Below are 25,361 nucleotides of genomic sequence, written 5' to 3' on the forward strand. Positions count from 1 at the left end.
AATTTACAGTGCATGCACTAGAAATAATTTCAGGAGGAAAAATAATAAAGCAAGATGCAGAGAAGTGGAAACCTTGATTTAATACGCATACAATAGGGTATGATGAGTGTATCGTGCCAATGTGGAGACACACACACACACACACAGGTATGGCCAGGATGTTTTCTGAGAAAATTATCTCATACATTTGCTAGTCCTTGCACAGTGTTATAGTGAGTCTTTTTTAACCTTGCAGTCACACATACACTGACTATTTCTCTGTGTTAAAATCAAGAATAAGACTAAATCAGCCACACCATTAAAACCACTTGCCCCCTGATATTGTGTATGTTTCCCTTGTGCCACGAGCACAGCTCTGACCCCTCAAAGCATGGACTCCACAAGACCTTTTTGTCTTGTCTTATCTGGCACTTTAAGTGCTTTAAGTTGTGTGGTGGTGCCTCCATGGATCAGACTTGTTTTTCCAGCACATCTCACAGATTGATCGGATTGACATCTAGGGAATTTGAGGGCCAAGTCAACATCTCTGACTCTTTCATTTTCCTCATGCTCCTGCCTTACATGCCCATTGTAGGCACTTGACTGAGGGTCAGGATGGGCACTCTGACCGGTCTGTGGCTGCGCAGCCCCATATGCAGCAAGCTGCAATGCCCTGTGTTTTCTGGCACCTGTCTATAATAGCCAACATATACTCTTTCAGCAATTCAGCAGTAACCCTTTACTGGGATTGGATGACATGGGCCAGCCTTCGCTCCCCACATGCATCACTGAACCTTGGGTTCCCATGACTCTGTTGCCAGTTCAATAATTGCCCTTCCTTGAACCCCATTTTGAAGGTACTCCCGGCTGCATACCAGTAACATCTCAGAAGACCTGGCTTTTCGGCGATGCTCTGACCCAGTCGTCTACCATCACAATTGGGCCCTTGTCAAAGTTGCTCAGTTCAACTTCAAGAACTGACTGTTCACCTGCTTCCAAATATATCCCATCCCTTGACAGGTGCCGTTGTAACAAGATAATCAGTGTTATTCACTTCACTTGTCAGTGTTTTCGATGTTGTGGCTGATCACTGTAGATTTGACAGTAGGGGTAAACCCAGAAGATAGCATCCTTTGCTGATTAAGTGAACAATTTGTTGTTACAGAGAGAAGGCAGAGTCTGGAACATAATTAAATTGTAGTGCTGGTAAATCAGTCAGAGTGGAATTAGCACATTTCCAAAAGTTGAGATAAGAGGATACTTCCAAAACAAGCACAACAATGTTCCCGGGACATTAACAGAGCAAAGATGGGTCAAATTGATTTTATAGCTCCCTCCCCAACTTGTCTTATAATTCCTTGTTTTACATCTATGTAGGGAATTAAAATTCTCTGTTGAAATTACAGGTACAGCAATTTGGGGGCGTTAGAGGGGTGTAAACAGGATGTATAATGTTGCCATGAATGATAGGATAGTTGTGCTATGGGCTTCAGCCTGAGTCTCATTGTTTTGCCTATATTTGTTCAAATTCTAACAAATTGACACCATTGAAAGTATGGTGTATTAGCAGTTTGTGTCTGCTGTCTACTCACAGGCTACAGACAGCTATCACTGAAATAAGACTCTATGATCTCTAACAGATTCACAGATGTTTATTTGCTGGACATGTATATTTTAAATATAAATATTTACCAATAATAACATGTTGATAGTATCATATATGGGAATGATCATTTATTTAAAGTTAAATCTAAATCTTTATTACTATATTTGTCATTCAGTCACAACCGAAAGAAAAAGACATAGAGGAAGGTTGATTTTTACAAACTAAAGTGCTTTTCCCAGTCTGACTGTTTTTTTTTTTGGTTAGACAGCAAAGGTAGTTCACCACCATCATCAGAGAGGAATTATCTGTATTGGTCCACATTTGCATATAAATGAACAATGGTGAACTGTCAGTGAAAGAGAATGATGTTGAGAGAAATATGGAGTGGCACAGCACAGAGGGAGAGATTAAAAAGACAGATATCAAGTTACTTAGAGTAGTTACAAAGACAGTGAGAAAGACAGGGGAGAAGAGAGCAAGAGCATTAAATGCAAATACTGTACCTCAGTAAACAAGTACAGTATGTATGCTTAGTAAAATGTTCTTAAAGGGTTGCAAAGATAAACCAGATCTTGTTTTGTTATCATATGCCGTGATTTTGTCTATTTCCATTGCACTTTATCACATTTTGGTTTTTATCAATGTACCTTATACTTAAGCTTTTTTCCATATCTTATCCTTTTTTTCAGAATTTCTTGCGTTTTCACTGAGGTTTTTCTGTGCAACTTGAAAGTGGATATAGAAAGAGGAAAACACACTCAAAGTTACACAGGAGGTTAGATGCTTGAAACACCGTACTGCTATTGCCAGGCCAACAAGGCTGAAAGAAGGACTCCAAGTCAGGGCACAGACAGGGACACACAGTGGGACCATTTGACAAAAGGTAATGAGCTTTAAAGAGAAAATTCTGATTCTGTAGGTACCTGAGCCCATTTTGAAGACTAATGCAAGAATGTTTTGTTGCATATTTACCACTCTGTATATCCAGTATTCTCATTACAGAGCACTTACAATAGTAATGATTGCAGCTCTGGAGAATCATATGTAATTTGCCAAAGATTGTAGGTGGTGGTTTTTTTTTTTTCATATCCCAGGGCTTACTTAGTGCAGTGAACCATACACTGTACATTCTGCACAGTTACCTTTGAGTGGTCAGCACAGCATGTAGCCACATTGCCTGCACTTGAGGTGCCAGAAAATCATGGAGATCTATAGTGCATAATTAGCCTTTACCTAGACAACATAGGTGAAATTCCATAGTGGAAAAAGTTGGTAATTTCTTCCACTAGGGTTACTAGTTATACAAGATCTTTGTTCTGTAAGGTAATAATTTGTTCCATATGAAAGTAAATTCTACAGAATAGTAAGCAGTATTGTTACTAAAAAAAAAAGTCAGAAAAGTTGAAATAGGCAATGGAGGAGGAAAATTATAAACCAAGCCAAGATAGCGGCTGGATAGGGAGATAAAGACGGAGTCACTTATGTGGAGTGGGTGTAAACTAAGGAGAGAAAGAGAATGAGAGACAGAAAGTTATTAAGAGTCCTTATCCTCATATAGATCATTGAATGTCTTCATGGCCTGCGAGAACCCTGCCGCCCACCCAACATCTGATAATTACACTTCATTAGGAGAGCAGGTAGTGATGAGAGAGGAGAGGCAGACCAATGAGAGTGACATGAGAGCAAGTGAGAGACATGTAAGTAGGAGAGCAAGGCACACTGGAGTGTACTGTTGTGAAAGGATAATGGGAATTTGATTATGCGAAAAACAAAAGCAGTAGCCCACTCTGTGATTATGTGTATGTGTGTGTTTGGGGGGGGTGTTCCAATTGTGCATTTGTGTGTTTCCATGAGTGTTTATGATTGTGAGTAAATTTATTCTAGCTCAGGGGTCTGTATTTATTGCCTTGGTTTAGTGTCACACGAAGACGGACAGGTCTGCCTTGATGCAGGAAGTAATAAAGTATAAGACACACGCACACACACGTTCACAGATCCTGTAGCTTGACATTCTCTCCTTGCTACTTCCTTGCACCAGCCGTACATATGCCCTACACATCATGTGATGTAGCAGCGTTCGGGCATCAGCAGCAGAGGAGCAATGGCCACTAAAAGGAGTGCAGCAGCTTACAGTGCTGCAGTAAGATTCAGTGGAGCAGAGGGTGGTCTGACAGCCATGTGGGAATGTATCCATATGGAAACATCCTTTACAATATTGGCTTGTCTAAGAGTGGCTGAACAAAATCGCTACAAAGGTGTGATGTCCCAGAGGTGCAGGGAGGAAAAGAAACAGATCCTGTGTGTGTGTGTGTGTGTGTGTGTGTGTGTGTGTGTGTGTGTGTGTGTGTGTGTGTGTGTGTGTGTGTGTGTGTGTGTGTGTGTGTATAGATGTGAATGTGTTGTCAGCAGAGAGAGTGAGAAGTGGGGACTGCAGTATTCCTCCAGCGGGAAGCATTGATTTTCCGACCCAGCGTGGGGATGAGGGAAATGTCAGCCTCTAATTGAGCTGATAAAACCGCTTTGAGTTTCAGACGTAAATATGGTTTCCCCCACAAAAGGCCACCGTATTAAATAACTCCCATTGGGAAGTCTGTTCGGAATGAAAGGTCTCCTTGTTGTGTGTGCTTACATGTACATACCTTGATGCATGTGGAGTTTGTTTCTCAGACAGCACACATCTCCCAGGCTGCATTGTGAAAGCAAATTGACAGGCACACCGCCACTGACAACAAGTCCTCCAACTTAAACAACGATATAGGTCACTTTTCCCTACCCTTAGATACGACATTTTAGTATCAGACCTTTATCGTCACGGTAACAATAATAAAAGCATGGTTAAAGTTGTTTTACAGTCACAGTTTGATTAGGTTTAGGCACAAATGCTGCTTGGTTAAGCTTAGTAAAGAATTGTGGTTTGGGTTAAAAGGGGTACTTCCTTATGGTTAGAAGACCTTCATCATCATGGTTACAATAATAAACACATGGTTAACATTGTTGAACCATGGATAAAAGAAACAATGCTGACTGTCGGAGTAAATGAACAGTGGTCCCCCGTTTGAAAATCCTGTGTTTGGCTCTCTGAACTCAACCTCTTCCTGATACAAACTTTGTCGCTCTTAATTCCCCATCGCTTAACTTCCTCCTTTGCTTCCGTCATAATGACTCCAACCACGAGAGGTCACCCACCAAGGTCATAATAAGCTACTTGTACAGACGACCTATGAGCTTATTCACTCTCCCACTGAATGAAATGTTTTTTTTTTATTGTGAATCAGGATACAAGCTCGTTAGAATAAACAGTTTTTGTTATGGCAGAGAGGGTAGAAATGGAGCGTGTGAGAGCGAGGCAGAGGTCATATCCATTAGAGGTGTAGAGGGTGAATAAAGAAAAGCCTGAATGAAGCCTCCGCTGTCCCTGCTGATTAGCAGATTGATATGCAGAGAGAGCTGGGGAGTTACCTGCTGCCTTCAATGGAAATTCACCCTAATTTTAGAGGAGGAATAGTTGTCTGTGTTGTGGTTTAGTGTTTCTCAGATGTTTATTTCTTATTTCATATTCAAAGGTTCAAAGAGGATACATGCACAAAACACAAGTGATTGTGTTGGGTTTTTTTCTGAAAAAATAATGGTAGAAGGTGTGGATTTTATTTCTTATTTTGGGGGGATGTTTGTGTAATTTTTATATATATATATGTAGAAATAAACCAATATTAACAAAAAAGGCTTGTCTAAAGTGCTATTCGATTTTAATTCATTAGTAAAATGCTTAACAGTTGTATGATCAAGTTTAAAGTTGTGATGAGTGCATGTGAACACATATGAGAGTGCATGTGTGCTGTTTGCATCTATAGAAGCAGTGCTTTCATTATTAGGAGTGATAATGAGACCGAGTTTCACCAGCCCCCCCACACACACACACACTCGTGCACAGTTTCTGTTTCTCTCACATTCGTATGTAAGCGTGCACACATCTGTGGATAAGCCTACTGGTAATTAACAGACATAATTAGGCAGACAGCCATTCATATAGGGAATGCACACTCATGCAAACACACATGCACACACACGCACACACACACACACACACACACACACACAGAAAGACACACATTACTTCCCTGGTAATTAAGAGTATTAATTACAAGCATAGCTGTCCCCATGAGGCTCTGTATCACTCACAGACTGGCACGCAGCAGGGTTCTTATTACTTTATCTCACCACACCATCACCACCTCTCTCTCTCACAAGCTCTCTGGTTACACATGCATGCACATGTACTCTCTAATATACACCTTCTGGATAAACAAATAGTAGTTAATTAGTCAGAGACTGATAGCTGGCCATGGGTTAACTTCTGGTAGTTTGGGAATTGTGAGAGATCTGCTTGCTAGAACCAGAATGGACAAGTGTGCCTGAGGGGCTGTGCCAGCCTCTGATTTTTGTCAAATGGCCTTTCAGCCACTGTGTTTTATTTGTTCTCCTCTGCCCTGTGTTGTACTGTAGTGACTAAAGTATCAGTTTCACAGATTAGGCTGGGAGATACAGTTTCCATATGTATTACATGTGTTATTTTGTGATTTTATCTGCAAAATGAACTACTCTACTTTCACTGTAGTATGCACACTAACCTAGTTGGACATGTAGGCCAATCTATCTCAGTCCAGTCAGGGCAGCGTAACATGTAGTACATAAAAAATGGATGATAGCTAAGTTTCCTGTTAGTGCTGGACAAAAAAAAAAAAACAGTGAGACAAAGAGCCTAAGGAAAAATATCTGTCCATAGAACTGTTTGGCAAGGAACGTGCTGTGTGTGAAGAGCTTGAAGCGTATTCCCAGTTAATGAACTGGACTTGCACTGGAGCTGTGGTGCATCCTCAGCACTTGGAGGAGCCTGACATCATTTATGGAGATATTTTAAAGTTCATTTCCAAATGTCACACTGATTGCATGTTTGGATATTACAGGAGAGCATCTAAGTTGTCTCTGCAGAGGCAAAGGTGGCACACATGCATGAATGTGTGAGGGGCGTTGAGATACCAAGGAAAGGAGAGGAGATATATCTACCACTGGCACTGCCCAGTAAAAGTGCAATACTCCAAAAGCTCAAACAACATGGAGCAAAGGACTTTTGATACATTAAAATACATACATTGTGCCTCCATGAAATGTTCTACTTGCATACTCTAAAAAGCTTAGTGTCTCATTACTAATTAAGCTATTGGGTGTGTTTTCTAATAAATAAGACAACGATTATTGTGGGTGGTTTATGAGCTGATAATCTTGTATGTACTTGTAAAGTAACTTGAATATGCATAATATTGCTGTACGGCTTTACTAGAAATATAAGATTTCTTTGTATTTTTTTCTCACACCCTTGTAATGTGTTGGTGAATGTGTCTCTTTCTGTTTCTCTGTAGTGGACGGTTGTACAGACTGGTCAGTGGACTACCTAAAGTACCGGGTGCTTCAGGGTGAGCCGGTGCGGCTGAAGTGCGCTCTGTTCTATGGTTACATCCGGGCCAACTACAGCCAGGCGCAGAGTGTGGGCCTCAGCCTCATGTGGTACCGCAGCTCTGGCCTTGGCCACAGCGACTTCGAGGAGCCCATCTCTTTCGATGGCGTCCGCATGAGCAAGGAGGAGGATGCCATCTGGTTCAGACCTGCTGACCTCCAAGACGTGGGACTATACTCCTGTGTCTTACGGTAGGAGGAAGGAAAAAGAAAAAAATTATGGGGATGATGCATTAAAATTCAGTTTTAACAAGTTATGTAATTTTTTTCTGACTGTTTTTTTTAAATCCTGATTTTCTCCGATGTTAGATTTTTTTTCTGGGATTTAGATGAGAATACTAATACCGCTCCCGTGTGTGTGTGTTAAGTATAGGAAATCAAGTTCAGAACTCTTGCTTTGTACTTGACGCACAGACATGAGAGTATAAAGGAGAGTAGTAGTGATCACTGATGAAGTGCAGTGAACTATGCCATTCACCATTGTGAAATGGCAAGGGTAAGGACAAAGAGAGACTGCTGAATACAAACTCAAGCAAAAACACAAACACACACACTTTAGTGGGCCGTTACAGAGAGACTCTTCCTAATACAAGATGTATAATTATGTGGCAGTAACTTATTAACCTTTACAGTGGAAAACATCCCTCAATAAACGGCTCATTACAGCTCTTCATTTCAGAGAGTTTTTAATAAACCCAGTTAAAGGCCTCTTAAAGACCCAGAGATGCTTGCAGGATACATTGAGTGTGCCTGGGGGGAGCGTGCTTGTGTGCAGTGATACCCAAGCCTATACTGCATTTCATTAATGCTCTCCATACAACTGATCTGACAAAAATACTTTCTAATGTTATCTCACTGTAAATGAATATCGTCTTTGATTATTGACAGTTTCTTCTAACAAGGCCTTGTTCCTATTCAAGTGTTGTGTTTGAAATTCAGAGCATGCTGTAATTCTGTAAAGCACTACAGTTGTAGAAAGTGCCCCCAGGTCTGTGTTTCTCAGCCTGCTCGTATTGAGCTTGGGGGATTTCAGACTTCTCAGATACCCTAATCAGAACACTGTGAGAGATTTGCCTCTGTGCTGAAATCAATTTTCTTTTTGTTAGGGAGTAAGCTTTTGAGTCACACATTTTAGCATATATGACCCAAACGCTCTCCCCTGAAACTCCCTGCAGGCAAAGAGAAGAAAAATATGCTTCTGTCTTCTCTTCACCCCAGTTGGATTTCATGCAGTACATGCAGCAGACCTTCATTTATCCGAGCCTTAGACTTCTGGATTACACCTAATATTACAAAAACCCCAATGACATCACTGGGGATGAAAAAAAAACATTGCACAACCATATGACTACAGAACTGACTCAGCACATCTCAGATATCATCAGAAATAAATAAGATTTGTAATAGTATGACCTATTACAGGGCTGGTTTATCGGTTTGGTGTTTGATTTACATAATATGTACCTAATAAACTGTACTGTGTATAACAGTCAATGAGTATAACAGTCCAAAAACGTAACAAGTTACTTGGTTGTAAGAATGTCAACAATACATGCAATATTTTAACCCAAGTGGTTTGGGTTAAAATAGAACTTCCTTAAGGTTAGACGACCTTCGTTGTCATGATTACAATAACAAACATGCAGTTTGTGGAACGCTCATGGATGAAAGAAACAATGATGACTGTCATTTTGAAAGGGGAAACTAACAGAGGTCTCCTGCATCAAAGTCCTGTGTTTTGACGTCCCCATCCATCCACCCCAGCTTTCTCCTAATGCAGACTGTCACTCCTTCTTTGCTTATGTCATAATTACTACGGCCTCAAGAGGTCACCTGAGAGGTCAACAATAAAACGTAAAAGTCTGTATGAGCTGCTTTCACAGACGACCTATATGGTTTTTGTTGTTGTTGTTTTTCGGGAGGACAGTCTCTGCACAGTATGCAAGAAATTTAACAAATTTTATCTCAGTAAAAACTTATCTTGAGACCTAATCCAGTGGCTTCAATGACCTCCACTACCGTATGCTTCACGCTGTCATAGCCAATTTAACAGTCTTTAGCTGCCCAGACTTTACCAAATGATATCATTATCTTTATTTAGAAATTGGCTCTCCTTTACAAAAGTTATCCATGTTATCAATACCACATTCAGGAAAATCTGACTGTTAAAGTGCCAGAGGGGATGCAGGACCTAATGCCAACTGCCTTAAAAATATAACTACATACCAAGGCTATGTGATACAATAATTATTTTTATCGCAGTGTGGTCGATCAGATTGTGATGCTTGTGTTTTGTGTTTTTCTGTATGAGTTACATGAAGAGTGCATACCAGAAATTTGTTGGTAGTGATGGCAGTGATCCATAAATGATGATGGCCGCAGTGTTTGCTTAAATAATTTCATAGTATCACAGTTAAAGCTAATCTAGATGTAAACACCCTCAAAGATACAATACTTACTTTACTCAATACTTTAAATCACAGTGATTGTTTCATTTCAAGTCCAGTGCACACAGTGAGGTACAAAAGGCGAACACACCAAAAATGTGTCACTGTCCTAATGTTGTAATACCTTCTGACTGCACAGTATGTAAGGCAGGATAGCTTCAAATAGCTCTGGGTGTGTTGCTTTATCTCTATAAATGTAGGTAAATCCTTGTGTGTTAAGTTCAGCTTTCCACTGAAGGTCTCCAGATGCTTTTCTCAGGGAGAGATATGGAGGCACACCGACTCACTGAAATGTGTGTCTTTCTGTGTTGAAAATGCGTGCAATTAGTGTGTGCATGCATGTGAATGGTTTTCTTTATCCTTTTGTGTCTGGAAATTTCAGTCTAATCATCAGTTTTCATGTGAAGGTGGCTTAATTTACATGTCAATCTCTGCATGCTTTCTTTAGCTTCCTCTCTTGTTCGCTCTGTCTTTCACGCACACCGCAGTCCCTCTATGTTTTGCCTGATAAATTATTTTATAATAATTCTAGTAATGAGTCTGCGTTCTGAAGTGGGTGAAACCATGTGTATTTCCATCCCATGATCACATTATCCAACATGGGATTATAATGTATGGAGAATTACAGCTAACGTGAGCCGCTGACTAATATCCGCAACTAATATCCAGCTACACTCAAATAGAATGTGACAGACGTGAAAAACACCACAGGACTGTGCAGTGACCCCTGGCTGCCCATCAATCAAGAAGCACCACTGACACCTTCCCACAATGCCACAGGGCGCCTGCTGTGAATATTTAACTATTAGAGATGTGTCCTATCTGCTCCCTGAGGACTTTAATGGCTCAGGTGCACTACTGTGAGAGGTCATTTCTGATCATCTCCCCATTATGTTAACAAGCAGTTTGGGGTTTTGCGGGGGTTGACTTTGTCGGTGTGGGAATTTGCCTACATGTGCATGTATGTGGCAATATTTGATTGGTGAGTGTGTGCTTACAGAGTTGTTGTTTTTTTTCTTTAAACAAATATACTGTCCAAGTGTACTTTGTAAGCCTACAGCATAACATCTTCCCACTCTGTTCCCTCCAGAAAGGAGGCATTGATTCGATAATGTTAGATATCAGCAGCAAGAGGGCATGGCTCTGTTGCAGTATCGTGCATCTTATTTTTGCTTCCTACATGCAGCATTTTCCAGATGCCCTTTTAGTCATCTTCTATGTAGTAGAAGTATACAGCATCTTTTTTTTTTTACCTCATTCCCAGTTGCTGTTCTCCCTCTGCTCCTCTCAGTGCTATCTTTACACAGTCTTTCACAGCTGCACGTAACTACATTTGTCTCTTAATGTAGTTAATGTGCGTGCGTGCGTGCGTGTGTGTGTCTGCATCTGTGTTTTATGGCCCCAGAGGGTCAGAGGTGTTTATACGAAAGAGGGTGACTCCCTTATTGCTTCCATAACCTGAGTAGATCATATGAAACCCTGTCATTTACAGTGAATGGGAGCATCTGGTGAGCCATAAATGTAATGTAATGAAATGAAATGAAAGCCCATATGGCTGTACGCACAACCTCCCATTTCGACCAACAGAGGGACTGACCGAGTCAGATCACGGCCAGGCTGGGCCAGGCGGCAGAGGTTAAAAACGCAGACAGACTTGCATTATAAGAGTATGGGGGCTCTTAGTCTGGGTCTGTTTTTCATGGCTTGAGCCAGGCCACTCGCTTCCAATTAAGGGAAACCTTAATGCTACACCTAATGATATTTTAAATTGCTGACTGCTTCCAACAGTTTGGAGACAGCCCTTTCCTGATTCAACATGACAATGTCCCCATGCACTAAGTGAGGTGCATAAGGAAATGGTTTTCCAAGTTTGATGTGGAAGAACTTAGCTGGCTTGCACAGAGCCCTGACCTCAGCGCAACTGAGGTGAAAGTCTGGGGAATAAACTGGAACACCTATTGCAAGCCAGGATATCAGCGTCAGTAGTTGTCTTCAGGCTGGCAAATTCCAGCAGCCGGGCTCCAAAAAGAAAAACCTCCCAAAAGAGTGGAGGCTGTTTTAGCAGCAAAGGTGTCAACATACTTTGTGTGGGTGTCCTACTTTTGGCCATGAAGCGTAAGTTTTGTAGGGAGCATCTTGTCACAGTCACTTTTGGGGGAGCAGTTGGATTGCATTGTGTCAGTGGTGACAGGGGCTTAAATGATGCTGGCTGATGGTGGTTAATGATGATGATTACGACAACATTAATAACAAAGCGAGAGAGAGAGACAAAGAGAGATATCGTTCACCTCTGCCAGCCCGTGTGCATCAGAGGTGAAGTGTGCTGATGGTTGCTGGGAGACGAGGGGTGATGTGCAGTGGGGACCAACTCCTTGTGATGACCAAGCAGCTTTCCTTTCCTTCATGTGGTGAGGCTCTCTCAGCATTTGTCTCTTCTCTGATTAGCATTCACAGGCCCGGCTGACTCCCCCCATAAATCCAATAATGGTCGTGAGTGTGAGTCATTGACTCGGTAAAGCTGCTGAACACGTCGTTATTGCTAACCCCACAAACATGGGAGGAGGAGGAGGGGGACAGAGGAGGGACAGAAATAACTAAAAGTGTATCAAAGGGAGTAAACATAAAATCCCATGCCTTTTGTTTGTGTGAATGAACAAAAATCTTTTTTTTTTTTTGGTCTTACTTTCTATTATGTAACAGCAGTGTTAATGTAGTGCTGTGGCAAATGACAAGGGTACTTTACTCAATGAACTTTGATTATGAAACAAGTAAAGTGTTGTTGTTCTCTGCCTACAGGAACTCAACGTACTGCATGAAGGTGTCCATGTCTCTGACCGTGGCAGAAAATGACACAAATCTGTGCTACAACTCCAACATGAGACGAACTGAGAAGGCTGAGCTCAGCAAGAGTAAAGACATTCTCTGTCCGGACATAGATGACTATGTTGAACCTGGCAAAGAGCCGGACATCATCTGGTACAAGGTGGGCTGGCTCTCTGGCTGAGCACGTTTGTTAATGTGTGATTATATCTGTTGCATCATTTGTGCAACATTTGTATAATTTGCTGAAGGTTGACTGATGATTTTGTGTGGTTTGAATCCTGTGCTGTGTGTTAGGGAAGAGTAATAAGGAGGGCATCTGGCACTGATTTTTCAAACAAGAAATATTCTTGAATGGTTCGTTGGTTTGTTTTCATTTAATTTCTTGGCTGTTTATGTTTAAAACCCTTGTTGGAAACATGGTTTCAGTTCACTTAGGCAGATTATGTATAGATGCAAATGATGACAGTGAATCGCATGGGCTACGCTTGCTGTGTGCCACTGTGAGAGTAATCCAAAGAGGAGGACTGAGCAGAGGGCAGCCACAGAGATGGATTTCCTAATGCACACAAAACTTGTCACACTCTGCCCTGCGGACTGAGTGGATGTCCTCCAAATGCTCCTAGTCCCTGATCTTTATTCAGCATGCACCTTCTCCTCCCTCACCTGGGTTCTTGCCTTTCCAGGGTCAGGCACGGCCTGCGGACAACAAAGTGCATCCCGAGAAGGGCTCAGGCCAAACTAATCACAGGCAGATCAGCAGTAGATTAGCTGGCCGGGCTCGACCTCTAGGTTTTTCCACAATTCAATTACAGTCTGGGTAATGACTGGGAGTGCTGGAACCTAGAGTTATTTGGATGACTGTGGAGCCACAGTGATTGAATTCGAAGGTTGCCAGGAGCAATGGTGGAATAGAATCCGCCAAGCCATCGTTGTCCCTACCAGAGCACCGAGGAGCTGGAGAGAGGATCGTGTCGTCATTCATTGTGCCTGCACTCTCACACACACAGACGCAGCACAAACACACTTATTTTGCCAGCAGAGACTACTGTAAATAACATTCTCTCTATCCTCTGTGGCTATACTGGAGTATTGAGCGGAGAATATTCAGTTCAGTGCAATAAATCTTGATTGGATAAGTAGGATAATGGCTAAGCCTTATCATTTTACTGTATGGAGTTTTTATGTCAGAGTGCCAAGCTAATCATACCTACCACTTTATCCACTTTCTTAACGCTCAGTGACATTTGAAAGCTTTTGTGTCCAGCTTGAACCATTTGAAGTCTTGTGGATGTAATTCATTGTGAAGAAGAAGTTTTTGGGCAGATGTTTTGAATTTGACCCACACATTCTTCTTCTTAACGCATAGGAGTGCCGTCCAAAGCAGTGGCGTGCCAGCATCATCCTGAAGAGAGATATTCTGGCTATCCAGGAAGTAAAGGAAGATGACATTGGCAATTATACCTGCGAAATCCAGTTTGGTGGTTTTGTGGTCAGGAGGACAACTGAACTCACAGTAACTGGTAAGTTTTAGGAAGAAAAAAAAACATTAAAAAGAAAGAGTGTTTTTGTACCTGTGTATGGACTAAAGGTGTCTACTTTATAAATTATACAGTTTATATGGAGAGAATGAACAGAGTAGCAGTTGTAACTGTCAAAGGCACCTGCAGAAAAGAAATAGATTGTAACAAATACACACACACACCACTGAGCACTGCAGTGATGTCCTGCTGCTGTGTTAATTGCTGGGTGAGGTAGAATGCTGTGGCCTGGCCTCTATCCCTTCTTCTAACTCAGCACTTTCCCGCCAACCAAGCAGTGTTGAAATATTTAAGGCTATAGGCTAAACCCCTTCACACAGAGAGCTAAAGAGCCAAGACCAAGGTCAGGAGATTTACAGTACACTTAGTCTGCTCTCTCTGTTTCTATCCATCTCTCTCTCTCTCTCTCTCTCTCTCTCTCTCTCTCTCTCTCTCTCTCTCTCTCTCTCTCTCTCTCTCTCTCTCTCTCTCTCTCTCTTTGCCTTGCACAGCTGCAAGGTGAGCACACAAATAAGTGCATTCATGTGTTCTTTATTAGTGTGAGTGTTCTGCCAGGTCAACTGCTCTGATTAGGGTTGATGAAAGGGTCAAATCCATTTTTTTCCTCTCCTTTTCTTTTCTCAAACCAGCTTTGATAGTTCCACCCACTGTATTCTAGTGTGTACATCTGTTTGATGCTACCTATTGTACTGTGCCCACTAGGGTCACATCATACAAATTGAAGTCTAAAATTGTGGTTGTATTGTTTTTAGTGATGCTGAAGTAAATTAATGTAGTAAATAGTTTCACGTCCAATTTGAGATAATCAACCACCACTATGGAAAAAAACAAAAGTATATAAGCTCTCTCTCTATATATACAAAAAATCTCAAGTGCTTTCTTTGTTATTGTCCCTAGAAGAAGTGAAAGTATTTGATTATCTTTTGTGGTGTTTGTGTGGCTGATCATTGCTCTTGCGTGATATGAAGGCGATAGCAGTGTGAAGTACACGGGCTATTTGCTATCTAGCAAAGATCAAACAGGAAGATACATACCTGAACCTGAGCAGGGCTTACTATTGGATAAGGCTAAAGTGTGATAGATACACTAGATTGAAATTTATCACCATAACACTCATAGTAGAGTACTGCTGTACGCAGCATTTCCAGGATTCCCTGTAAAGAGCCTAAATTTGAAATTCCTTGGGACATGCATCAGGCTCATATTACCATATAACAAGTGAGAATGTCCATCTGGTCCATAACCATTTTGGGATTCTGTGCCACAATTTAAAGGGTCAGTTCACCCAATTCACACTAAGTATAATAGATTTTCAGTACACCCTGGGATGCTCCTAGCACTGAAAAAATATGTTTAAATAACTGTGTAGCAACATGTAAGTTACTCATGGTACTCCACATGCCTTGCTCTGGGCTACTTTACCAGGGTGTTGTGTCTGAAAAGACACATTGCTGTTGTGTTTTCATTTTTTGAGACAAACTAAATCCCTTTCAGCTTTTGGTAGAAGAATAGTTCAGCGTGGCTAGAATCACTTTTTCTGTGATTTAGGAAAACAATGTTTTAATTGTTAGTTTTCTCTGTGACGTGAAATCGTATTCAGTGTATTTAATATGTGTAAGATGTGTGAGCTAAACATTCTGTATGTTTGGCAAGTGAATACCATGTTGACTACATGCTGTATGTACTTTGGCTGTATCCTTGCATGTCTGATAGCTTGTCAGCATGACCTCAAGGTTCTTTAATGACAGTGGTCATAAAAACTTTATTGGGTTATAAATATACATTACTGATACAGAGCAAAGGAAGGAGAGAGTGGAAAAGGGATACAGAAGATACAGGTACAGGAAGAGGCAGAAAGAAAGAGAGAGGAACACTGGTCAATTAAAAGAGGTATATTCATACCTCGCGTTGTCTGTACGCAACGCGAAGTATGAATATACAATAAGCCTGGCTGAACAATAGGAGCAAGAACATGAGAAAATATATAACTGAGAACTACAAGCTTTAGGGTAAGATTAACCCTGTGAAGGAGAGTGAGTCAGTGAGCACGATGAAAAACAAATAAGAATTTTATGTTAGATTTTCTCTCACTCTGACCTTCTTTTTCAATGTTCTATGTTCTTAACACTCTAACTAAACAACCCTTTGTTTGTTGTATACCTTTGACTCATGCTTCCATGCACACACATAGTATGCTGTATGTACTTGTGCATAGAGAACCATAGAGAAACACCCTCACACCGTCTGAGGGACCTTGATGCATGTTTCGCATAATGAAATGCCTATAAGTCATCAAAATGGAGGAAGTCATTTCATTTGACACACTGAGCAATGATCTATAGCTTTAATGCTGCAGGTTGATGTGGGGACCTCACAATTGTTTCGCCTCTCGAAGTACATAAAATCATTTACATGAAATTCACATTTCCAAAATGAAGACAACAGTGCTCAGTGCACCTTTTTTAAACTGACTGAATGTGACTGGTCCACTGTCCCATATTTATTAGTTAACTTGCTACCAGCAGAAAACTGCCCATGTCTGTGTAGAGAATTTTTTTTTTTTTTTTTGTAACATCATCACAATATGTTCCTGTCTCAGTCACCAATTCTGTGTCATCATTTATGCTGCTTCTGCTATAAAAATACAGCTTGCTCTACCATAGCATTTTGCCTTATTACCATACCAGTGGGGTACCTACTTTTTAGTGCTGTAGTATCCTGTTAGAATTAGATTAGCTCATCCTCACCATAGGCTCATTTCCTTTAATAAACCTACACCATCATCCCCTCAAGTGGGCGTGAGATTATCCACATTTTATCACATCCTGTTAAAACCGGCATTGCCTGGACGGCAAGCATAAAAGGCCAAACTACATCTGAGATCTGAGGGCTAATAATGGAGTTTATTGATAGGCCAAGAGGATGAAAGAGGTCATTAAGTTTAACTGATCTTAAATATAGCGCAATAGAAACTGGCCTTTGTTTTGACCCTGCCTTGCTGCAAATTGTATGCGTGTGTGTGTGTGTTTTCTGCTCTGACCCTGTTCCACTGTGTAACAGCCTCCATTTGAAGCAGTAGAGGAGCTGCTATCTGAACTGAGGTCAGTCTTGTAATAGAGGTTAACTATGGGCATAAACACAGACTCGCCCAGATCAGGTTGATCCAGGAGCACCTTAATCAAGTGATGATGCTCCTCAGGTTAATAGAAATGTAAAAGTAACAGCGACCCCTTGCCTCGTTTTATGTTCTCTCCAGTTTATGTCAGGGTGCATTTAAATGTTCTTATCTCAGTCTGAGCATGTGGACACGAAGAGGGTAGAGCCTGTGCAGCTGTGGGGTGTGTATAGAGAATAAAAACACTATTGTCAACAGATGGAAGATTTTGTTTTCTCTTCCCCCTCCATAGACCTTCACCTCAACCTCCCATCTGTAAAGAGAGTGCCTTTTTGTGTACTCTTATAATTGATTCATAGGAGCAGCAGGTTTGCTATTTCCCAGTTCCTCTGAGGAATATAGAGCGTGGTCAGATTAGTCTACTCTTGTGTTTACCCCTTTCTACTATCAGAGACACGAGAAGCAACGCATCAGCTGAAACCACAAGCTGGCTATGACTAATTGATACCTGCATGTACTGTATGGGCCACTCTGTGTACGTGCTTGTGTGTTTGTCTTCTTAAAGTTATGTATGCATACCTAGAACTGTGTGGTGTGATATGTCTGTTTTTTTAATACTACATCTAAATCATTTCCATTACATTTTTATGATTCTCCCAGGCCTCATTCCAACAGTGTGATGGTAATGCTACAATACTGTAACACTAGATAAAAGCCCTGTTCAGCTGATGTATGCAGCTCCCTCTGCATCTCTCCACAAAGGAAAATATTATACAGAGAGAGCAGAAAAGGATAAAGAGAACAAGGGAGTGAAAGTGACTGATAACAGCAAAGGAGAGAGAGGAAAAGAGATAGAACGAATGGAAAAGATAGAGCAGTTGCTTCTCCTGTATCTTATCTGTATTCTTCGCCAGTGTTTCGCGGCAGAAACAGTGTGTCCACGACTATAAACAGACTATTATCCCAGTGTTTATCACAGTGCACATTACCGTTTGCCTCTGTCGGACTTACTGTAATGGAGTCGTTTGGTTTGATGGATGCCTCGGGCGTGGGTTTCTATCTATTGCTCCCATTATACCTCTGTCTGCATCCACTCATTGTAGAAATGTCTGTCTGCACATTCAGCATAGCCTGCAAGCATGGTGATTGAGGTTATGGCCAATGTAAATGTACCATTTGGCACAGTGAATTGGAAGTGCAGAGGGCAAGAGGAAATCGAGGGGAGGAGAGGAATCATCTACCTTACATTACCCCTTGTAGAATATCCACAGTGCATGGGGAGATGCTTTGGAAGCTCGCTTCATGTACTGTGGATAAATATATACTGTATATGTGAGAAAATAAAATATGTGACTGTTGTGGGTATTTCGGTTTTTTAGTTTAGTTTTGTTTTTTTTATATGTGGTGTTTGCTTTATTCCCTGCTCACTAAATCGGAATGTATTCTCCATCAGGCGCTGAACATTTAGGATTCATCCATCAGGGTTCGCAGTAACCTGATTGCCCTTGCCTCTCTGGGCTAGATCGCACATTTGAGACAGGACAACATGCATACTGTATGTGTGATGTGTGTGTGTGTGTGTGTGTGTGCGCGTGTGTGTCAGAGAGAGAGCGTTGTTTGCGTATGTAATGAGGAGCCGAGGTGTGGGGAGGTGATCCAGGACATCGTCTCATCGCAGTAAAAGGTTCCTTACAGTTCTTCTGCTGTAGGGTCACCTTCAGAAGCATGAACACTTCACAGCCTTATAAAATGTTACTGCCAGTGTGCACGTGTGAGTGGGACTGTGTGATTTATTTATTTATTTATATGTTTATTTAATATGGCGATAGCTTGAGCTACCTGACCAGCTGGGCGTGATCTCACCACGGCGCATGTTGAAACTGCAGGAGAAGACGGAGGCAGAAGCAGTCAGACACAAGGGAAGAGGACTGTGGCATCCACACCTCCTCCGTCTGTTCTCCTGTCTGTCGGTGTGAAGGTGGATAGATGGATGGAGAGGCAGCGATTAGCACTGATATTATCCAAGAGAGCAGGGAGAAGAGGAATGAGTGGGGCGAGATAAGAGGTGCAGGGTGAGAAAATGAGATGGCTTTGCTCTCGACTGAAACCCTCTCCATCTCTCAGACTATATTCTTGAGTCTTGTGCGAATGCATCACACCTGTGCCACCTGCAATGTTCCTGCCTTTCGTGTTCACGCTACTCAGTCTCAGCTTCATGTCCTTGGGGAGAAGATGATAAAATCACACCTGCGATAAGTGTTACTCCAGCAGTTGACTTTTCATGACTCCACCTACACACATGTATGCACCTGTGTGCACACACGTACATCAGTCACACCCATGAGAATCCAGTGCACACAGTGTAAGAGCACAACCTACTGCTATCCGTTCAATGTGTAGACAGTCTAGCATGAGGATATATATATGACATGTGGATCCACACATTTTTAAAGCCTATAAATTTAATGAGGAGCTCAGTTACTCATGAAACAAGTATTACCATTGTAGGGTGGAGCCGAATGACTCATTAGTTTAAGGTCAACTACCACTCTCATCATTAACTAATCTCTTTTACTTTCTATGTCTCTCCTCCTCACCCCTAACCTCTCCACCCCCAACCTCTCCTCCCATCTCTCAAGTGTTCTCCAACTCACTTCATCTCTATTCAGCAGCTGTCCTCCTAGACTCTAAGCGGGCCAGGGTTCACATTGTTTTAATTCAATTAAAATTGACATCAATCTGCATGTGACGAATGAAATTTACATCCTCCACAATTAATCTTGCCTGACCTACCCCCACTCTACCCACACGCACAGCCCCAGTCTCTGGTTATTATCATTATCTAGGCATATAGGGCTGGTACCAGGGCAGGAGTGAAATTAAAATTATAATTCTGTCTTATGATGCCTTTTGAAGTGTAGGTCAATAATTAAACAGTGGTTCTCTGTCACTTGAAAAGACATGCTTTATGCTTATATTTTAGAGACCAGTGAATTGGTGTCCTCTCAGTAAAACCCTGCAGCACAGTTGAGGTATTTATTGTAGCAGTGAAATATGTTGATGAGTACCTGACATTACTTGCCATAGCTATGCAGATGACACACAACTCTGCATTTCAATATCTCCTGATGACATGAGCACTTTAGATTCCCTGTGTAACTGCTTGAAAGACATCAGTGTCTGTATATCACAAAACTTCCTGCACTTAACCGAAAAAAATGGAAATTCTAGTGTTGGGTGCAAAAGTTTAGAGACAGCTCCCTTTTAAGGACACTGGCAGAGTATGAAACCAAAGAAATAATTGATGCTGCTGACCTGAATTTTTTGTTCACACATCATCATATTTCAAAATTGCGATGCTTTCTATCCTGGTCAGATATAAAAACACAGACTAGATTACCGTTACATCCTATTTACTGGTATTTCTGGAAGAACTATTCAGTGGTTTCAGCACATTTGTAACTTGACTAGGATCATATCACTCCAGTTTTGAAACAACCCCACTGGCTATCTGTTCATTAAAGAAGTGACTTTGAGGCTCTGCTCATGGTCTATAAAGCTTGTAATGGTCTGGCCCCAGACTGTATATCTGTCATGTTTGCAGCTTTTCAACCCAACATATTTCTCAGATCACAGGACTGCTGTCTCCTTCACAAGTTCACTCAAAGGATCCAGCACTTTATTTTTGTATGACATTGGTCTTAACAAATTAACTTCAACTAGACCTTTGAACTTTAATGATGATGTAAATTTTAAGCATAATGGCCTCTCTACTGTGGACGACATGAGTTGAGGAAGTCATTGTAATTTTGTACAGATTAAACAGGGGCTTTAGCAGTGCTAATAGGCTTTTCCTGATTTTTTTTTACCTAACAGAGCCAGATAGCATGTTTCTTCTTTCCTTCCAGTTACATTGCACAGTCTCCTGGTTCCAGCTTCATATATTAACAAACAGATATGAAAGTGGTAGCAATCTTCTCATCTAACTCTTGACAAGAAGGTGAATAAGCTTATTTCCCTAAATATTTAAATCTTCCTTTAATTGTGTGGCCCTAGATTGTACATTATTTCTGACATGCTTGTAATTTTTAATAACTCTTTTTTGCGATGCATGAAAATGCCATCTCTTTGAAATACGCAGAATTTATTCAAATTATAGAGCACTTCAGTGTGACTGAGATTATGCTTGAGACTGAATTTGAACTTGCACTTAAATGATGAAATGAATCATTTACATATCTAGCATAATGGTTTCACTAATATTTATTTTAATATTTCCTTATTTTGTTCAATTATGAATAAAAATAGCTTAGTTAATTATTAAAGCATTTCAAAAAGCATGCTGCCTGCCAAGTTGCCATGACAGACATTTTCATGACTGCTGCCCATGTAAGTCTGCTGAAACACTGCAGGTGTAAGCTTACCCCTCATTGGTGCAGTACATCTGACGTGGTGAACAGGAAAACAAAGCTTTGTTGTCTGGAGAGGACAAATCTCTCTCCAAGTATGTAGCTTATTACCTTAACATGGATGTTCAGTCAGCTTCCATGAAGATGTAATTTTGAATTCAATCATTCAATTTCATGTCCATTCCCTGCTCTAAAAGATAAGGTCTTTTTGAACTGTGCACTGAGATAATGGCACACATGAAGTCCAAAGCCTACATTTTAGTTACTGTACAGTTTTGCTGTTGTTTTTTTTTTTTTAACTCAAAGCAAGGTTAGAGCTGCTCTTAGAGTCTGGTTTTTATACACAGTAGCAGGTGCTCATATAAGCCTGCTGAAACAATGCAGGTAATTTATTCTTCCTCTGTGTCTCTCTCTCTCTCTCTCCCTCACTGTATGCAGTCTATTACCTTACCATGCATTTCCATGCAGCTTCTGTAAAGCTGTAATGTTGCTTCCGTTTTGTGTCCTTTTAACCTGCTCACTGGGATAATGGCGCACACAGAGTTTAAAGCCTTCTTGTGAATTACTGTACTGCAGTGTTTGTAGGTTCCCGTGGTCTCATTTTTAAGCACAAGAGTAGCTGCAGTAGCACTGATGACCTTAGTATGAGGTTTAAATTGAACGGCTAGGAGGGAATTTTTATGGGTGAGCATGTTACTTACAGTATAACACCTTGTACTTACATTAGCAGTTTTTCTCTCATTCTCTACCCGTCTCCCTCCCTCTTATGTGTTCACTAATGAAGTTACAATGCAATGTTGGCCATTTTGACACTGATCGTGTTATGGCCTTTGATACTCTGATCTCTCTGCAGTCCCTGTTCTCCTTGCCAGCAGTCCAGTGGTAATTGGCCCCTTACGTCCTGACTCACTTCTCCCTGCAGACATTTGCCTTTCCTTTCCTTTCCCTCTCCTTTCCTTTCCTTCTCCTCTCCTCTCCTCTGCTCTCCTCTCCTCCCCAACAGGTCGTGACCCACATAACTTTGGGTCTGTAGGTACTGTCTCGATGAAAGAAGTTCTGTTTTAATCAGAACAGTGCCAGCTACATCTGTGACAGGATTTGAAAAGGCTGAAAGTCAGTTAGAGGCCCCTAACTAACCCTCTCATTATACAGTGTCCTTAAGAAAAGAAGACTCTCAAAAACCCTCCCTCCAATTAAAAGATAAGAAGGTGACCATTAACAGCCCCAAGGGATGGTGACAGAAAATAGAGAGATTGTCATACATTTGATCTTAGCCACACAGCAGCAATGGGCGCACTCTTCAGCAAGCCCCGAAGTGTCCAAATTAATGAAGGACTACAATAGGTGTGCGTGAGCATCCATGGGCATATTTGCATGCACTCCTAGGCATGTGTTCAAATGTATGCGTGTTCCTACAGAATATGAATAAAATATGTTATACAGAAAGTGTGGAGAAATGGAAAAATTAAAAGTTTCTGTTTTGCCAGTTTTCAGTGAGGAGATAATTCCTTTTCCTGTCAACAATGCACACACCCAAAATAAACCATTCAGCTACATATGAGGTTTAATTACGTCAAATGTCTGACATCATCTCTCTTTAACTCACATTTTTTCTGTGTCTCTTTGTCTCTTGGTATACCCCCACCCCTAGCTCTTTTTCTCCCCAGAGTTATGGAGCTTCATAAGGTTGATGCAACCCTCACCCTTCCCTTGTCACTCAGGTCTCTAAATCATACATATAGTGTGCAGTCAATGCCTCTCTGCCCTGGGGTGGAGACACATAGAGATGTCTCAGTCAGCAGAGGAAGAGCCCTCACTGTGTGCATGTAGTGCTGTTCATGCATGTGCATGTGTTTGTGTGCACACACATTTGTATTTGCGTTATCCTGCCCACTCTCTTCAGCTGCACTGAAAAGTAGACAGTGTCTATGTCTTTCTGCGTCATAGTTATTTTGGACCCAGTAGCGGTGCCTCACAGAACGTCAGTTATGTCAAAATGAGGGGTTTTTTCCGTTCCTTCCAGTAAGTCCGTGACTAAACGCCTTAACTGTCATTACCATTTTGTGTTGCCACCACTTTCCCTGGTACACAATGGAAATGATGTCTTTACAGCATCATTGCTGCTTCTCTCGCTCTCTCTTTCTCTCCTCCTCTGGCATCCTTGCACAGTTAGAGAGGCTGTCCAGGAAGCCAGTGTCAGCATCTACAGTTTGCTTTCTGTCTCTTCCTCTGTTTGTGTGTAAATGTTTGTGAGTGTGGTGGGGAGGCATGTTTGGCTTTGTGCACGTTTGTGTACATCGCTGCAGCTGAACATCTGCTGTACGTACATACTTAAATGTGTGTGCGTGTGCGTGTGTGTGTGTATGTGTGTGTGTGTGTCTGCCCAGCTGTGATAAGTGCAAGTGAATGGCAGAGTTTCTCTTCCACCTGTTCCTCCCTGAAGCCAATTGCCACTCTGCACACACAGGTGTAAGTCCCATCTCTTCTCTCAGCCAGAGAAGAGCTGGTTTCTCTGAAGCAGGCAGTGCACCAAAAGGATGGATGAGATGATAGCAAGAGGTGCCAGCAGCGTCCATATAACAGTTTTCTTTGCTGTAGCAGTGATTAGGTGATGGGTGGCCAAAGTACAGGTGGCGAGCAGATTATGTAGGCTGTTGGTGTGGGTGAGATCATTTGTGATGAATGTCTCTGATTGCAGCATTCACCTTACGGAGATTACATGCTCAAATTTCTATCTAGCTATTCAGATGCTCACCAACGGGAGATGTCTTTCGTAACTCATCCATTGTCTCCATGGCCACCTCTGCTCCTTGCTGTGGGTCGCTCAAAAGATCAGATATCTACTGTGCGTTAATTGTAGGTGTGGGGAACAAAGAGAAAGGTAAAATGTGCGTAGCTGAAGGAGGTTGAGTCAGCCTTTGTTACAGACTTCCCAGTTTGCTGCAGAATGATGTGGGTGTCAGGAATGTCATACAATTTTTTCCGATCCTCTCCTATCCTGTCTTGTCCTATCCTGTCCTATCCTCTCTGCTGTCCTTCAGGTTTTGTCTCCTTCATTCTTGCCTGTCTCCTGTCTCCGCTCCTCTCTCCTAACTTCTTTTGTTGTCGCTCAAAAAGATAGGAGGTAGAGACAGGTAATTACCGTGGGCGAGGGCTGTTTCCCTGTCCTCTCATTTTCTTTATATTCTCTCCCACAAACCCCATTACCTTTTTCTCTCTCACCATAGTGCTCTCCCGCCAGCTGTCTCTGTAGTTATTTTTAAATCTCCTCTAATTATCCGTTTTAGAGAGTATAGTGAAACTACCAGATATTGAAGACAAAATCTAGAAAATACTGTACGTCAATTTAAAAAAAGAAATGATTTCACCACTGTGCCTGTATAGCTTTGAATCCCAGTGTGGTGCAGTGTGAGGGTTGGGTCCATTCCTGCAGTTGTTGTTTAGCAGTGCAGTGGAGCAGGCTTTATGCTGATTAACTGCATCACATCTGATGGATTCCCAGCGACCTCTCCACCCCTCAATATAGCTCTGGGAGCCTTTCAGGGGAAAAAGGCTTCCCTTTTTAATTAGACAAGAATAGGAAATCTATTAGTGAATGCAGAGAAGGCTCTGTGCCTGAATGAGGGATTGCTGAGTTCTCTCCATGTTGAACTAACTACAGTCATCTCCCCTGCCATTACTGCATTCACAAGAAAACAAGAGATGTGCTCTCTGTCTCTCTCTCTCTCACACCTATCAGAAGAAAAAAAAACCTATCAGATGGGTTTAATGTAATAACAACAGGAGGTCAAAACCTAGTTTATCTCTTGGCCTCTCTCCTGCTCTCTGTGTTCACATATACAGCAATTTAGTGCAGCCAAATATCCAGTAAAGCTGGTCCCATTTACATGTTTTTCTGCTTCTGTTGTCACACAACGGAACAAATGTGAAATA

At 41.6% G+C, this 25,361-nt stretch overlaps 1 protein-coding gene across 1 annotated transcript in view; it reads left to right on the forward strand.

The window, feature by feature from the left end:
• il1rapl1a (interleukin 1 receptor accessory protein-like 1a) overlaps positions 1-25,361 on the forward strand; it is a 126,597-nt gene that overhangs the window by 37,181 nt on the left and 64,055 nt on the right. Inside the window, exons 2-4 of the mRNA XM_041057211.1 lie at positions 7,003-7,288; positions 12,340-12,526; positions 13,733-13,886. Of these exons, the coding sequence (XP_040913145.1) occupies positions 7,003-7,288; positions 12,340-12,526; positions 13,733-13,886 (627 nt within the window). The remainder of the gene's footprint in view (positions 1-7,002; positions 7,289-12,339; positions 12,527-13,732; positions 13,887-25,361) is intronic.

The sequence above is a fragment of the Toxotes jaculatrix genome, chromosome 15 (genome assembly GCF_017976425.1).
Source record: "Toxotes jaculatrix isolate fToxJac2 chromosome 15, fToxJac2.pri, whole genome shotgun sequence".
NCBI classification, from domain to species: domain Eukaryota; kingdom Metazoa; phylum Chordata; class Actinopteri; family Toxotidae; genus Toxotes; species Toxotes jaculatrix.